Below are 16,084 nucleotides of genomic sequence, written 5' to 3' on the forward strand. Positions count from 1 at the left end.
AAACGAAAACAATTAAATAGTAGACTTCATCTACTTAGATCCTTACTAAGATCTAACACCAACATTCAAAACAAAATCCTTATATACAAATGCCTCCTCCGACCCTTATGGACCTACGGCATCATACTATGGGGCCCAACCAAAAAATCAAATGCATACACGATCCAAGCATTCCAATCAATTTGCCTACGTATCATTGCCAAAGCTCCATGGTACGTAACGAATAAATTACTACACGATGACCTCCAAATCAAAACTGTCCAAGAAACAGCCACCAACTTCTATAAAAGATTTCATGGGAAACTCCTCATGAACCACAACCACCTCATCTCTCAACTGGCCTCAAAAACTCTTCCAGACAACCCCACAAGACGTCTCAAACGCAGCTGGTGCAGAGACCTGCTTAACCATTAAAATACATTTAAGAAAACTAAAAATTAATTAATTACTTATTTTTTTTTTTTATAAATCCTTGTCTAAGGTGACTCGACTGCGAGTCTTCCTTCATGTCACTCAAAGTCTTTATATTACTTATATCATATTTACTTATTGTATATAATGTACAGATTGTGAATTCTCAATAAACGTCAAAAAAAAAAAAAAGTCTGTCTTTTTGTAATTCTAGGCATTTTTATTTCAAAATCTAAATCATTTGATTTTCTCTGAAGTTCAACAAAATATTTTGAAAATTCGTGGTCGACATTATTCCTAACTTCATGTAATTGACGTCAACATTATCAATGTGGTCGAGAGCTTGAATTAAATCTATGTTTGGTTGTTGTAAGTATATACATAAAGATACTGTGTACTGAAATATATTTTTTGAAACAATAAGACCAATAAATATATATCTATACTGCACTATAATATATTATAGACATCTTTGGGTTTAAAATGTTCTGATAATATATTTATTTTTAGTCATGATTATTTTCCGAATTTGTCGATAAACTATGGACGAAAGACAAAGTAACATTTATAAGTTATAAATTATAACACTAGATACAAGATAACACATATGCATTCTGTTTTAATAATATTTTAAACAATACTTTCCAATGATACTTAAAAATAAATTATGATGGCAGTTAACATTATAAATTTAAAAAAAGATTGAACATTTTTTTTCAATAGTTATTGATTATAATTAAATATAAATTTCCTATTACACGGTTCAAGGGGGGTGTCCAGACACCCAAAACACCCCCCTTGGTTGCGCCACTGTAATCGTGCATCTGTGCACGATTAAAAGTACTTAGGTATATCTTCAATGTGTATCGTGTAACCACGTAAGGCAGGATAATTCCATAAAATAAATATCATTGACTGTGTATAGTACTCACTACTCTGTAGCATGATTAAAGATATATTTTTAATAAATCTGTAGCCCTGTAAGTAACATAATATGAAATTTCCCTTTTCTAAATATCTTTTTCAAGTGATGCTAAGAATATATCAACACTGTAAACACTAAACTGAATCGCGTAATCATCATTTTGGCACTATCAGTTTTCGGCATCGGCATTTTCCTGTTTCCATTTCGTCTGAATAGTAACTTGTTTATTTACAGTATTGCTACGTTATATTTATATCTTTCAAGTTTCAAGCTACCTATCTGCCTATTTTTGTTTGGATATTTGATTATTTGGCTATAATTAAATACAAAATACATAATATTGTGATTCATTTTTTAATGTAATTTTTAAATTTAATATTTTTTGTCTTTTGAAATCTACGCTGTTTAATCAAAAAGGATCTATTCGTATAAAAACACTGATCCTTGGTACAATGATGACATGTTAACCACCAACGAATTGTTTTTACTAGCACTATTAGCTAAAAACTCCTCACTTGACCGTCGTCAATGGGCCGCAATTTTATTGCTGTTAAGTCAAAATCATCTTCTATCTGAATGTAGTTCCTCATCGTTGTCATCACATCAGTCGATGGAACAACGTCCATATTTTGGCCAGCGGGACGGTCACATTAGAGATGCATTACTTGAAAAAGAGCTGGAGTGGTTGGCCAAAGAGGACCGTGGCAAAAGATTACGAGTCGATAGACAAACATTTCACAAGTTATTGGCAAAGTTGCACCCATACATGGCTAAAGTTAAAAATGGACTAAAAGTGAGTGCTGCTAGGCGTTTGACAGCAACACTTCGATTTCTCGGTACAAGCTCTACACTACAAGAAATTAAGGTTGACACCCACATATCACCTCAAATGTTAGCAAAGATCATTGTAGAAACTTGTGACTGTATTATAGAAGCACTCAAAGACTACATTAAGGTATTTTTGTATATATATTATTATTATATACTAAATATATGTTTGTATCTTATAAGTTTTCCTTAATCAAAAAAGTTTGGCATTATCCATCCTGTGTCCAAAAACTGTAGCTCAATCTCCTTGTCTTTATTTTTTCTTACCAATGTTATTTAAATATTACTTTTAGCCTTCAAGGTATTTACTATTCTTAATCCATCTTCAAATCCCTGTAAGGTTAAAACAATTATGACATTATTTACTAACTTAAAATTAAATGAGTAATTTTCCCCATGCTATGTCCTTTGGCCATCAAATTAAAAAATCATATTAGTGTTCTTTCAACACTTTTGATGCTGTTAATCTCATCTAACTTAACATGAATTATGAGAAATTCACAGCTTATTACTTGGTTGCCAAAATATTTGTCTGGTATCGGTTTTGAATTCAAATTAAAAAATGATTCATTAGCAGTCCGATTCTTATGACCTTATATAGGTGATCTTTATCCCCTGTAATATTGATTTAGTTTCAATTATATTTCTTAAGTACTTCAATTAAATTCCTGCTACTACTTTTCGGATAATTCAAAGATAATTTTTAATTATTAAGTTTGCCAACGACATTCCCTAAAATACACACATAAGTAAAAAATTATAAGTTATAATATGTTAATGACACACACACTCTAAAAAAATAGAAACTTAACTTTCCCAACACAAAAAAACTACTAGGGACTAAAAGGCAGTATAATATAGTTTTTTTTAAAAAAAATTTATTTGATTTTATTATGAAAAATTACAATCTATACATCGAGTACAATAAGTAATATAAATATTTTACAGATAAAGTTAGATATTAGTTCCCAGGTTAAATTATATACATGAAGGGGAAATCACACATTTGTGACACCCCTGAATATTTTAAGTTATCAGGTCACGGCACCAGTTTCTTTTGAGGCGTCTAGCTGGATTGCCGGGGAGTGTAAGTAAGGCTAATTCGTTTACTAGTTGATTAGGATTATCTTGTAGTTTCGAGTGGAAGCACTTGTAGAAGATAGAGGCAGTTTCATTGATGGATGGTAATTTGATGTCGTAATTTAATGACTCATTTGAGACAAACCAGGGTGCACTAGTGATTACACGTTGAAATATGTTTTGGAAGGCTTGAATAGTTCTTTTATTTGAATTCTTTGCAGAGCCCCAGATTACGATGCCATACGTCCAGATAGGTTTAAGAAGAGTTTTATATAGGATTATTTTGATAGGTATAGTTAAGTTCGAACGAAGGAGTGGTCTAAAAGGTGGAGTCTAGAATTAAGCTTTTTTCTCTTATTCTTTAGATGAGGAGACAAAGTTAAGCGTCCGTCAAGTATAAGCCCAAGGTATTTAACTTCAGTCGAGTGAGGGATGTCAATGTTGTTTATTGATACAGCTGGACAGCTATGATGTCGAAGTGTAAAAGTGACAAAGGAAGACATAGATTTGTTGATTTTTATCTTCCAATTGGTGAACCATTGTGAAAAATTATTTAGGTGAGTTTGTATTTGTTGAGATGCGATGGTATGGTCAGAAGAAACTGATAATAAAGCGGTATCATCAGCATATGTTCCAACTATAGTATCTTCAGATGTAGGCAGGTCAGACGTGTGTGGTATATAAGAATGGAGTGATATCACTGCCTTGAGGGACACCAGCAGAGATAGGAAATTGATTAGAGTGTTGTAAGTTGTGGCAGACATTAAATGAACAATTTTCTAGATATGATTTCAGCATTAGGTATAAAGCGGCAGGAAATGTTTTTTTTAATTTAAAAATAAGACCTTCGTACCAGATGGTATCAAATGCTTTCGCAACGTCTAAAAAGACTCCAGCACATATATAATATAGTTAAAATAGTTTTTTTATATTTAATTATTTAAAACTTTCAAATTTGGTTAGGAGATTATACAACAGACAAGACACTTGGTCAGTTAGATTATAGGGGGGGGGGTCCTATAGCCTATAAGATTTTGGGTAAACAACAAATATATTATTCTGAAAATGTAACTAAAAAACGTGCATGGCTAACCCCTCAGCTCCCCCTCCTCATACTACTATGATGAGGTCAGTGTATACATACTCTGAGCAGATTTTAAATTTGGCATAAAAGTGTATAACAGGAACAAATGGTAGTTCATGTCGTAGTTGAGTTCAGCTGAATCTCCATTTTTGATATTAATTTTGTATATTATAAAGAAAAGATAAATACTTTTTAGACATTTTTTTTGTGATATAGTTTCATTGGATCGATATTGTATCATTATATTTTTCATTCATATGTTTAATTTATTAGTTTCAATTGTTTGTCTGATATTGTTGCATAGAGCTAAAACTGTATATTTTTAATACTAACAAATAAATATGACTTATTTATTTTTAGTGTCCTCAAACAGAAGAAGAATGGATTCGAGTATCAACAACTTTTGAACGTACTACAAGGTTCCCGTCATGCTTAGGCGCTGCATGTGCTCGTCATATTGAACTTCGCAAGGCATCTAAAGCAGATTCTGACTATCTCAATGAACGTCGTCGACCCAGTGTCTTATTAACAGCTGTAGTAGATTCTAATTATGAGTTCCTCATAGTAGACACATGCCCAAGTGGGCATCTTTCTGAAGATAACCCACCAAATAGAATTTTAGAACGCAAATTGAAAACGACAAAGTTACCATGTCAGCTAAATTCTAATCAGTTACCTTATGTATTTGTTGCTGATGAAAGTTTTAAACTTCAGGAAAATTTTATGGTACCCTACAGAGCAGTGAATGATAAAGGTGGCGAGGCAAATAAAGTATTTAATAGGCAATTAGTCAGGGCCAATCAAAGGGCCGCAAAAACTCTGGCCATTATGGCATGGAGGTTTGGTGTACTCCAGACACCTGTTAACCTAGAAGCAAAAAAAGTACAAATCATAGTTAAGGCCTGCTGTTATCTTCACAATTTCTTTAAGCGCGAAAGTGCTTATTATATAGACAGCAACATGGAAGCTGTTATCAAAGCAGATATGGCACCGATTGTGTGGGGTCCAAATACTACAGTCATACCGCACATCAATAATTGTGATAGCGACCCACAATATGTAAGAGATAGTTTTTCAAAATATTTATATACACTATCTAAACACCAAACCCGTGTCTGTAAATAATTCGTATTAATTACCTTACAGTTGGTTTTTATAGTTGATTTGTCTATTTAGTATTAAAAATATTATGATTTCATGTTAATATCAACATAAAAACATAGTACTGAATGCTGATTATTTTATACTAGTCTATTTGAAACTATTTGTGTAATGTAGGTATACTTGGTACAATATTGAAACTTAATGTATAATGTTAAAGCCTCATCTTAATAATCTTTAATTAGTTTAATAAACTGAAATTAAGTTGGTTCAAAATTAAATTAATAAATAATAAATGTAAAAAAATATATATATATGAAAATAACAGTTTAAAACTGTGAACGGTATTGTTTGTTTAGTTGACTTTTTGTGCACAATTATAAATATGACATTAGGATTTAATGACTGAAATTATCAACTGGTTATATATATTGGAGGTCTTCCATAATTCACTCTCGCCAGTTTTTAAACTTGGTTGTACTGTTTGTACTAATAAACACTTCATGTTATTTATTTTTTTTTATTTTACCAAAAAATGTACCAATATTAATTACAGGGTGTGCTGGTTTGTCCAGTATAGTAAAATATGTGTATAAGAATAATTACTAATTACAATTATTCATTAAATATATTCAAATGTGATAAAAACAATTTAAAATCAAGTTTATTATCACATATTACACAACCTATCCCTGTATTTGATTTTAAATGTATAAATTCTGGAATTTAATTAAAGGTGGTTAAATGTTTAAATAAAATTATTCACCTAAATGTATACTTATAGCATAATATTATACTCAGTTTATGCTCTTAACATTCTTTTTTACTCAAATTAAAATCAAATCATATTATAATTACATGATATTTTACAGAATATTCTATTATTATATGATATATTTTTTTAGCAATATTTTAATATTGAACTCAACTTGATGTTTTTTTTTTATTCAAAATGTAAATTAATAAAAATTGTTTCAACAATTTCAAGAGTTTTCATTTTTAAGTAATTCTAAATATCTGTTTATATTGGCTCTTCTTTTTTGACACTTAAATTAATTAATCTCAAATGTTTAACACGGTATTAATGATGTTTAAATAATAAATATGCCAACAGGGGTTCTGAATATTTTGATTTATATCCAATCAAAATCAAATATATTTTGGTCAATTTATTCATAGTAAAAAAAACTTTTAACTCTGAAACTTTTTAAGATTATGTTGCGAAAAATTAATTTGTCTTTAGATTATGAACCATATTTTTTAATTATATTTTTTTAATATTTCTTTTGTTTAAAACTATATTTTTTTTAATGTTGTGAGTTTATTATATTTGTGGGCCTTGTGATTTAACCTAATACAATTTTACTAAGACTATAAATTATTTCGTTTTTATGTGTTAATGTAGTCATGCTTTTTATTAGATTAAAAATACATATGTATATAAATAATTATACCAATGTATTTACAATCAATTGTTTCTTGTAATTTAATAATTTATTTTTTTCATAATATTAAGAAATTATCTGTCTCTTATAAAATATCTTTCAAAACTGTCGTTAAAATAATATTATAGGCCTAATTTTAAAATTGGATAAATGTATATAGTATTTATTTAGATTTTGTATTTAAATGTACTGCAAGAAATAAAGAGACTTAAAATAATAAAACATTTTTATCACAATTTTTTGAGTTTGCCAGTTAATAATTTAAAATCTCCATTTAAATTCTATAAAATAATTATATTTTGTATTATTTTATGCAAAACTTAAATGATTATGTTAACTACAGTCTACCAGAGAAATAATGTCAAAAATCAGGCTACAGGACCAGGTCCTTCTCTTACCGGGTTATCGCTCTTCCATTGAGCCACCGACAGGCAGAGACGTAAGATGCTATTTTCCGTGGTTAACAAGTACATCTTAATGTTTTAAAAATTATGGTCATTTTTCATTCATTAAAAAATTATACCGTTAAATTAGAACTCTTTATTAATACTAATACTAAGTAGTTAATTACTCAGAACCTGGTCTTAAACCGGAACATACGAAGTACTGCTAAAGTGTTTTGTTTCATGGATTCATGACTAACATTTGTATTCTTATTTATTAGATTAAAAATTGTATCAATCTTTCTAATTTGGATTTGTAATTTTTATATTTATCAAGCATAAATTAAAGAGTTATAAATATATTATATATCCGATGTATAGAGATCTATCACATAATTGGACGGAATAGTGACACAAATGGCAAATTTAAAAATAATTATATAACTCATTTGTCTCCTTCAGTAAACAAAAATGGCTTTGGATCTTCGACAATCTGTAGATAATCAACCTTTACTGGATTTGAACACATTGGACAGTTTTCACCTGACTTCAATAATCTAAATAAAAATGTATCAATGAAATGGAGTATAATTGAAAATATAATAACTAGTTTTTAACTATCATAATTTATTGCTTTATGCCTTTACCCAGCAAATTCATTATATAATGCAGGAAATTGACAATTCGGACAAAATGTAAGATTATCTTTCGTAATGTGCCATCCCTAAAACCATACAATGAGTAATTAAAATCTTTTGTTGTATATTTTTTGAAAATATTTTCACTTACAGATGCTATACAAAAAGGTATAGTGCTTTTGCAATTTGTACAAATGAGACTGGTCAAGAGTAAGTCAAGACCACAATATGGACATGGTTCTGTTTTTGTCGTGATCTCGTCCGATAGGGAACCAGCTCTTGGAGACTTTCTAATAACACTCTCAATTTTTTTCCGATACTTTTCATCAATCTTTAATAGACATCAATGTTTTAAAATGTTGTTGACAAATAAAATATTAACAAAAACCAAAATAACCTGATGCCTGTAATCGGATTTCATTAGAATAGTTGCAAATTTAAACGCACTTTCCTTCATGTTGGATCGGTAACATTCAATGACAGTCGAAGTTAAAATTTGTACAGCATCTATAAACATAAATCAATCATCATTATTGAATGGTATCAGCATAATACTCTGGTGAATCATTATTAAGTTATGCCAGTTATTGATAATACTTGAATAGATGAGTTGCTACAATTTTTGCAATGCATCAAACCCTTTATTACCATTAACATAAGTTATTTCCCATAGCTCAAGACACTCAAATTTAACGAAATAATAATGATTAATAGACGTACGTGAGGGAAATCGATCAATATTCTCTGAAACTCTTATCAATAATGGAGCTGCCTTGCTATGGTTGTCTAAACGTACATACACTCGTACCAGGATATATGAATGGAGTAGTGCTAAATTAGCAGTCATCTCGTTGCTCACTTTTAATCGATTGTTACGTAATTCACAGATTGTATTGTATAAAACATCATGAGCTTGCCTATAATTACCTGTAACATTGTATTTATTCATTGTTTAATTTCCCAAATCTAAAAAATGAAATAAAATGTACTTAAAATTGTGTAACAAAAAACGTAATAATATATATGAATATTATTTATAAATTATATGTATTAAAAAAAAAAATAATATCCCTCCCCAGTATTTGAAACAAATGTTACCTTTAACTTGTTCATTATTTGCTAATATAATAGCTACTTTTGCAGCCTCTTTATATCGACTTCTAGCCATGTGGAGTCTGAATAAGAATTTTGGATTCTAAAATGTATAACAATATAATATGATATAGTTGAATCAGTCAAAATATTTAGATTCATTCACGACAATAAAAGATATTGCTTAAGAAAACACAAAGTTAACAAAATTCTTATACTATCGACAAATTTAAAATGTGTTCATACCCTTGCATGATCATCAATTTCACCTAACAGTAATTTTATAAATTCGTCATCAATGGAATTATTTTTCGCAGCAGCGACTACTTCAATAGCCAAAGACAAGATGTCATCATTAGTTGGATTAGCTTTACTACCTTCAATAAGATTTTTAAGAGCCTAAAAATAATTCAAAATTGTTGTATTTGTTTATATAATATCAAGTATAATAAATATACTTTTTGATAGTTCTTGGCATGAAAATAATATTTTCCTGCTAGTGCTGCACTGTTTTGAGTTTCATAATACTTAGCTAGGCTGGCAAACTCAGGGACAGACACTTCCTCATCTTCATCTAATAACACGTCACCATATAATTCTAAATGGTTATGATCACACGCTAATCTAAAAGCGTCTGTAAAACAATGAGACATTGTTAAAAATCGAATTGCTAATAAAATTTCATTGTTTTTCTGAAAATATCTGAAAAAAAATATTTGATTAATTTAATTAATTATGATGATGTAATATCAAGGATTTTTATTACAGAAATTTTAAAATAATAATACATAATCTAAACCTAATTTATTTTACCTGGCGATCATTTTGGAACCTTCAGTACTACGATGTTCTTGAACTACTGTAATAGCATGTTGTGGATCATCCAGCTTATCTAAATCCATTCTAATAACATTTTCATAGTCATGAGCTGCATTATATCCATATAATGCTTGCTTATAATTTCCCATTGCTTCCATGGCCTATTATTTTCAATATTATACTTAAATATTAAGGGAAATAATTTAATATTTAAGCTTTTACCTTGGCATATTGAGCATGAATTTTGGTTGAAGTAATGTAAGAAGCATATTCACCTACTTTAGTCCAATTTTTTAAGCGAATATAACAAGAAGCTGCTTGGTCCCAATTTTCAATTCTTTCATATAAATTAGCTGCTTCGCTCAATTTCTGTATAAAATGTATATGTGTTAGAAAGTTAAGAAAATAATCATATAGCATTCTTGTACTTTAGTATTTTCTAGGAGTTCAGCACATTCGTTCAATAATTTCTTTGAACCAATTTCTAAAGCTAAATTTATACCCATTTTAGCGTTACCATCTTTGATCAAACATCTGGCTATTCCTTCACGGCAATATCTTAGATGATCAGTATCAGTATCAGAATTAAGACCTTGTTCATATTGTAACATAGCTTCATGAGCTTTGCCACTGAAAAGTTAAAATTAGTAAAAAAAGGTTCAGTAAAATACAATTGGTACAAACATTAGTTCAAGCTGTTGACCATATTTGAAAGAAATGTATGGCATTCGTTCCGGAGCCAGTGTCTTGGCAAGATCTAAAGCAACGTCCCATTGCAATAAATCTTGTCTCATTACTAATGCTTGAATTGGGTTTGATGATTCCAAAAACAATTTCTAAAATCAATTATCTTATAATAATGCACATTAAAAATAATTTGCATTTATATATTACTTGAGCTTTATCAAATTGTTTCATATACATAGCCAAATGACCAGCAAACAAATTTTTGTCTTCTATATATTTTACAAGTTCTAATGACCAGACCATTGAAACATCACCAAGATTAGTGTATACTTGGAGAGCTTAAGAAATAATAATTAGGTACATTGAACAATTAACAATTTTAGGAAAAAAAAAATAATAAATATTTTTTAATTTACCTGTCTCAATATCAAAATAGTGTAGACAACTCATACCCAATTTTTCCCAATATTCTTTTTTATTTAATAACTGACAAGTCTTCCATGCATCACTAATCCTAATAAGAGCTAATTGCTTGTCTAAATCTTGTTCTAATCTTTCGGTCGGATGACTAAGTGTGGTAGCTGCTGGCCGCATTAATAATGCTGTATGTGTAGATAGTATAATAGTATTTAATTTTCCAGTTGAAGTCTCCAAGGTTAATTCGCCATGAGATAAAAATAGTGGTATTTGACGTTCAGGTAATTTTGTGATGCCAACGTAACGGATTTCACTACCTAAGCATGCATCAATAATAAATAAATAATAAGATACAACTATAAATTATGTGCTACATTGTACCATTTATTGAGTCTCGTATATATACAAATGTCAAAGCTGATTTATCATTACATGCTATAAGTACATGTTTCTCAGATGGCCAAAGTTCCCACAATACAGAACAAACTGAAGTTGGAAAATCTTTTATGGGGATCATTTCCTCTGAAACCTAAAAACAAACAATATCATTAAGAGTTGTAATATTAATCTATCTATTTTAAATAAAATTAACATACAGGCAAATACAAATATGCTTCATTTTTTGCATCGACTATAACACATCTTATACCTTCTTGATTAGGATAAAGATTAACAATACCAAATTGATGTTTATAAGTGAAAGCTTCATTCCAGTCTTCAAGATGAAAATAGTGAATATTACCTGCCTGTAAAAATATTTACAATAGTCATTATCTACATTAAATAAAGTTATTACTATGTAATATTATCTTCAAGTTTGAAATACAAAAATTAAAAAGTTAAATAGTATATTATATTGTTCATTGATGTTTTAATAAATAATCTTTGAAATGTTTTCCAAGTGACAGAAATTTAATTTACATGGCATATTTAAAAAACAATTTTTTTGTTGAATTTAATACCGATTTATCCATTAGTATTAATAAATATGGATAAAGTATTTTATTGGGGGATGGAGTGGCATTTTTATCTGGGCTTTCAGAAACCTAGAGTGCTTAATCGAAATTTTGCCAACAAAAACACATGTTTATAAGCCCCCCGTACCAATCATTACCACTTCTACAATAATCCTCTACTGTCCCCTCACTTACCCCAATGGCTTTTGTTACTGTACCCCCCCCCCCCAAAAAAAGTATTTTATTCAAGAAACAATGTCTTATTACATTCTTACCTCGGTACTGTAGATGAGAAAATCATTAGTTAAATACTGGTTATTAATATTCCTTCCTTTATCTATAGGAAACATTTTTGATACACTATCATTGACAGCCTTTGAAATAATAGAGTCAATCTAAATTAAACAATGATCATATTACTTACAAGTTATTACATATAATATCATGACAGTCACACCAAATAGATCAGCAGTTTTCAACCTTTTTCATTCTACGCCCCCCTTGTAAATTTACTAAAATCTTATACTCCTACACATTGTAAGATAACATAATTATTTTCGAAATTCCATCATCACTATATTCCTCCTTCCCCCCACGAGCAGGCTCTAAATTCCCCCCCCCCAGTTAAGACCTGCTGAAATAGATAGTATGTACTGTAATGACCAAAAACGTAAGAAAAAAAGCGATAAAATAGTATTATAATATTCTCTATCTAAGGATTGAGGATTTATTTTATAAATCCTTATTATTCAATATTATCATTTATAGGATATAAGTTGTTACTGTAAGTAATATAATAGCACAAAAATATATTTTTCTTTCAAATTAACATCAATAAAGTAACACATTTACATTTACATTTATTTACATTTACACATTTATTTATTTTTTTTTAATTTTGTTTTAGTAAATAGTTGCATAAAATATAGTAATTTGATACACTTACTGTATGGATTTGAAGTCTACCTTCAAATAAAACTGATATAAATTCATCATTTATGCAAACATTTTTTACAGTGCCTAAATATTCACGATCACCAAGTAAAGATGTTGATAATTTGGTTGGATCAATGATATTTATTTTATAATACCAAATTCTGTTGTTCAAACCAACAGCTAAATGATGGGGACCAACACTTAGAAAGCTTGGTTCCATTTCTGTAGTTATGGAAACCAAATCTGGTGATTGATTCTAAATTATAAAATAATTATTAATAAGAATATTATAATAAGTCAATGTTACTGATATTAAAAGAACTAACTTTGTCCGAATGGCAATAATGTATAGTAACTTGGTTTAAAGATGTTAAAAATGCAACACAGTTGTTGTATGATGATGATAACATAGGCAAGGCTTCTAAATAAAGATAAACACCACCATCTGATGTGGTAGCAGCCAAAAGCCGCCCATCTTCACTCCACGAAACATGACTAAGAACAATTCCTTCATCAACATTTAGAACTGCTGTAGTTTCTTGTAATTTACCGATCTCATGTACTTTAATTCTAAAATTGTAATATTATATTGAAGTTAATATATAAAAATAGTTAACTTGAATTAAATCTAATTACTTACGTATATTCACCACATGTAGCTACCTTTCCGGCAATTTTAGACAACCCAACATCAGATAACATTTCTTTGTGGTTTCGTATTTGAAATAATTCCTTGCCTACTTCTTTAGGGTGGGTTGATATAGATATTAAGTAACCTTCGCTAAAACCAATTAAAATATAGCCATCTCCATACCAGTGATAAGTTATTATAGAGCCATATTTTAAATTAAATGCCAGTTCAAATGGATTATCTGTGTCTTGTAAATCAATAAGATATAAAGTTTTGTTAGCAACTAAGACACTTACCTAAACAAAAAAAAAGTTATTTTAAAATTAAATCATAAAAGATTTTTAAAAAAAATTAATCTACTGTTTCTTCCGAATGTTTTCTGTGGTCAGACTTCATTTTAGAAAATGCTATTTTAGATGGTTCACCCCTAAGTGATATAATTTTTAATGTATCGCCTTCTATATTGTTTATGGATACTGTTTGATCCTGCGATCCTAAAGCTAGTATATTGTCTCTGTTCCATTCACCACATGTAATGCTCATGCTATGTTTTCCTAGTATAGGCAACCGTCTAAAATGGACTCAAATAAGTACAAAACTAATAAAAAATAAAATAAACAAAATATTGTATTCTAACTTAGTAGTAGTATAGTCATAGATTGTTAGATTCCCTTTAGCTGAAGTTACAGCAACAGTTTGACTGACTTTTGACCATAATATACATGTGAGGTTGTCTTTGAAAACTGGATTTATTTGTTGAGTCTTAGATGAATTAGCTTCCCACAACATAAAACTAGATGATCCATCACATATAATTCCTAATAAATCACCATCACGATCCCAGGCTAAACCAGTACATATTCTGAAATATAAAGATATATTTATGAATTCTAAATATTTCTATTTATATAATTTGCCAGTTAAGTCACAAATGATACATTAAATAAAAACATTATAAATTGATAGATTCAGTAATACCTACCCTGAAATTTTAATTTTTTCAATTAGTTTTCCATTGCGATTGTAAATTCCAATAAACTGGTCTACACTTGTTATAGCCAGATAAGTACCACTTCCTTTTTGCCATGCTATATGTGTTTCTCCAGTTCCACAGTGATTTTCAATTTTCAATAGTTTCTGTGGATTAGGAGTACAGCAGGTACACACAATAATTATTCATAATTATTATCAAGTAAACTTCTATGTATTTTAATTTTAAGTAAAAAATAAAAATATATATTAATAGTTATAAGTAGTTACCTTCATTGGGAAAATAAATTGCTGTCCCTTATTCTGATAACTGGCAGAATGGCATTGATGTAATGATGTACTGTCAACTGTAAATTGTACAAAAAAAACTATAGCTGTAGACTGTCGAGTTACATATTTAAAAAAATTATTATTTAATATTTTCAATTTCAATACTTATCACTGTGTTATCACACGACGGTTAATGTTTCGGTACGCGATTGATTTGTTTCCTGGGCAACTAGTGCCTCTCCGGCCTCCACACCATTGAACGGTGACGTCGTATCACCACACTACCACAGTATTGCCTAGATCCCCAAGGTCATGACCACGGTCTTAGAAGATGGATCTCTTTTGTCGTGTTTGTGGGCCATGATCATAGACCTATTACTAGTAAACTGCCTATCCCGTTCGCACGCTTATAAATAATATTATAATCGTAAACGTATATCTATAAACCTATATGAATATTGTTAAACATACACACGGACGTTCTTATGTCGCTCAAAAATCAGAATCCAATAATTATTATTATTTTTATTTATTTTTTATGCAGAAGCGGTATGTACTTAACATACCTAATTCCAATTGGGCATAAATGCAATTTATATGCCATACGAATTTTGGGATTGTTTTTTCAAAATGTGTGTTATTGCATCCTTATTTTGATGGTATTTTCAAAAAAGTCGATCAAACTTATAATGCTCGAATTTGTCAAAAAAACGTGTGTTGAGTTAAAATACCAAAAATTTAGGTGTTTATATGCCCAACATTTTGATGATATCAGAGTACTAAGTAAAAGTATGGTGCAAATGTGGGCAATGAGTAATGAGAAATAATTTTTGCCCCCAAATGTAATCTTAGTTATGTGCCACAGAATGTATCTATATAGGTAATTAATCAAGTTTAAAGATAGCAGGTAGGTAATATTATATATTAACGGTATTGAGGCTTGATATTGATAAAATGTTCAAATTATTCTTACTAGGTAGTTTTAAGTATACATTATAACTATACCTAAGACATTTTTGTTTTTTCTTATAATAGTCAAAAAACGTCCACACAATTTCGTATAAGAGTTATTTAAAAAAAAATAGTTGAGTGTAAATTTACAATAAGTTAAAAATCACTCATAAGGAATTGTCACTATACTGAAAACTTTTTTTTTTGGTTATAGGCAGAAAAATGTACTTTACATTCAAGGTGACTGTCTGAGAATTAATTATAGTTGGCTGGGTTGGTAATGACCAATGGGTATAAAATGAATATAGAATTAATTAGTATTTTAGTGATTACTACGACACATAGTTAAAAATATGATGGTAAATGCCATTATCCAGTTTAGGTTGGTGGGTGAAGTATTAGCTAGACCTGCCTTAATTTCAAGTTGAGCATTGCACCAG

At 29.4% G+C, this 16,084-nt stretch overlaps 2 protein-coding genes across 3 annotated transcripts; one reads left to right on the forward strand and one right to left on the reverse strand.

Annotated features, from left to right (window-relative positions):
• The first annotated feature begins 1,506 nt into the window (after positions 1-1,506).
• LOC111035976 lies at positions 1,507-6,329 on the forward strand. The gene is made up of 2 exons (XM_022317832.1): positions 1,507-2,291; positions 4,689-6,329. The coding sequence occupies exons 1-2, from the start codon at positions 1,797-1,799 to the stop codon at positions 5,451-5,453; spliced, it is 1,260 nt and encodes a 419-aa protein (XP_022173524.1). The 5' UTR covers positions 1,507-1,796; the 3' UTR covers positions 5,454-6,329.
• A 1,271-nt stretch (positions 6,330-7,600) lies between these two features.
• LOC111035975 (WD repeat-containing protein 19) lies at positions 7,601-14,939 on the reverse strand. Of its 2 annotated transcripts, XM_022317830.1 has the most exons (25): positions 14,859-14,939; positions 14,694-14,770; positions 14,416-14,570; positions 14,071-14,295; positions 13,794-14,004; positions 13,443-13,729; positions 13,129-13,372; positions 12,813-13,058; positions 12,142-12,261; positions 11,507-11,656; positions 11,292-11,439; positions 10,910-11,227; positions 10,701-10,831; positions 10,491-10,642; positions 10,235-10,436; positions 10,029-10,175; positions 9,801-9,967; positions 9,446-9,689; positions 9,234-9,386; positions 8,994-9,090; positions 8,616-8,822; positions 8,293-8,402; positions 8,047-8,226; positions 7,905-7,981; positions 7,601-7,814 (listed from the first exon to the last, which is right to left on the reverse strand). In XM_022317830.1, the coding sequence occupies exons 2-25, from the start codon at positions 14,697-14,699 to the stop codon at positions 7,703-7,705; spliced, it is 4,089 nt and encodes a 1,362-aa protein (XP_022173522.1). In that variant the 5' UTR covers positions 14,700-14,770; positions 14,859-14,939; the 3' UTR covers positions 7,601-7,702. The 2 variants fall into 2 exon arrangements, with proteins under 2 accessions (XP_022173522.1, XP_022173523.1); XM_022317831.1 differs by lacking the exons at positions 7,601-7,814; positions 7,905-7,981; positions 8,047-8,226; positions 8,293-8,402; positions 14,859-14,939 and having other exon boundaries at positions 8,750-8,861; positions 14,694-14,851.
• Between the last annotated feature and the right edge of the window lie 1,145 nt (positions 14,940-16,084).

This window comes from Myzus persicae, unplaced genomic scaffold (genome assembly GCF_001856785.1).
Source record: "Myzus persicae strain clone G006 unplaced genomic scaffold, MPER_G0061.0, whole genome shotgun sequence".
Taxonomy (NCBI): domain Eukaryota; kingdom Metazoa; phylum Arthropoda; class Insecta; order Hemiptera; family Aphididae; genus Myzus; species Myzus persicae.

Excerpts from the sequence above, each read along its gene's own strand:
- LOC111035976 (XM_022317832.1), top strand. The coding sequence starts at position 1,797 with ATGTTAACCACCAACGAATTGTTTTTACTAGCACTATTAGCTAAAAAC. Across the intron at positions 2,292-4,688 it reads CACTCAAAGACTACATTAAG|TGTCCTCAAACAGAAGAAGA; the intron begins GTATTTTTGTAT and ends ATTTATTTTTAG.
- LOC111035975 (XM_022317830.1), bottom strand. Across the intron at positions 13,059-13,128 it reads ATTATTGCCATTCGGACAAA|AATCAATCACCAGATTTGGT; the intron begins GTTAGTTCTTTT and ends TTTATAATTTAG. Across the intron at positions 9,968-10,028 it reads TTCATGCTCAATATGCCAAG|GCCATGGAAGCAATGGGAAA; the intron begins GTAAAAGCTTAA and ends TGAAAATAATAG.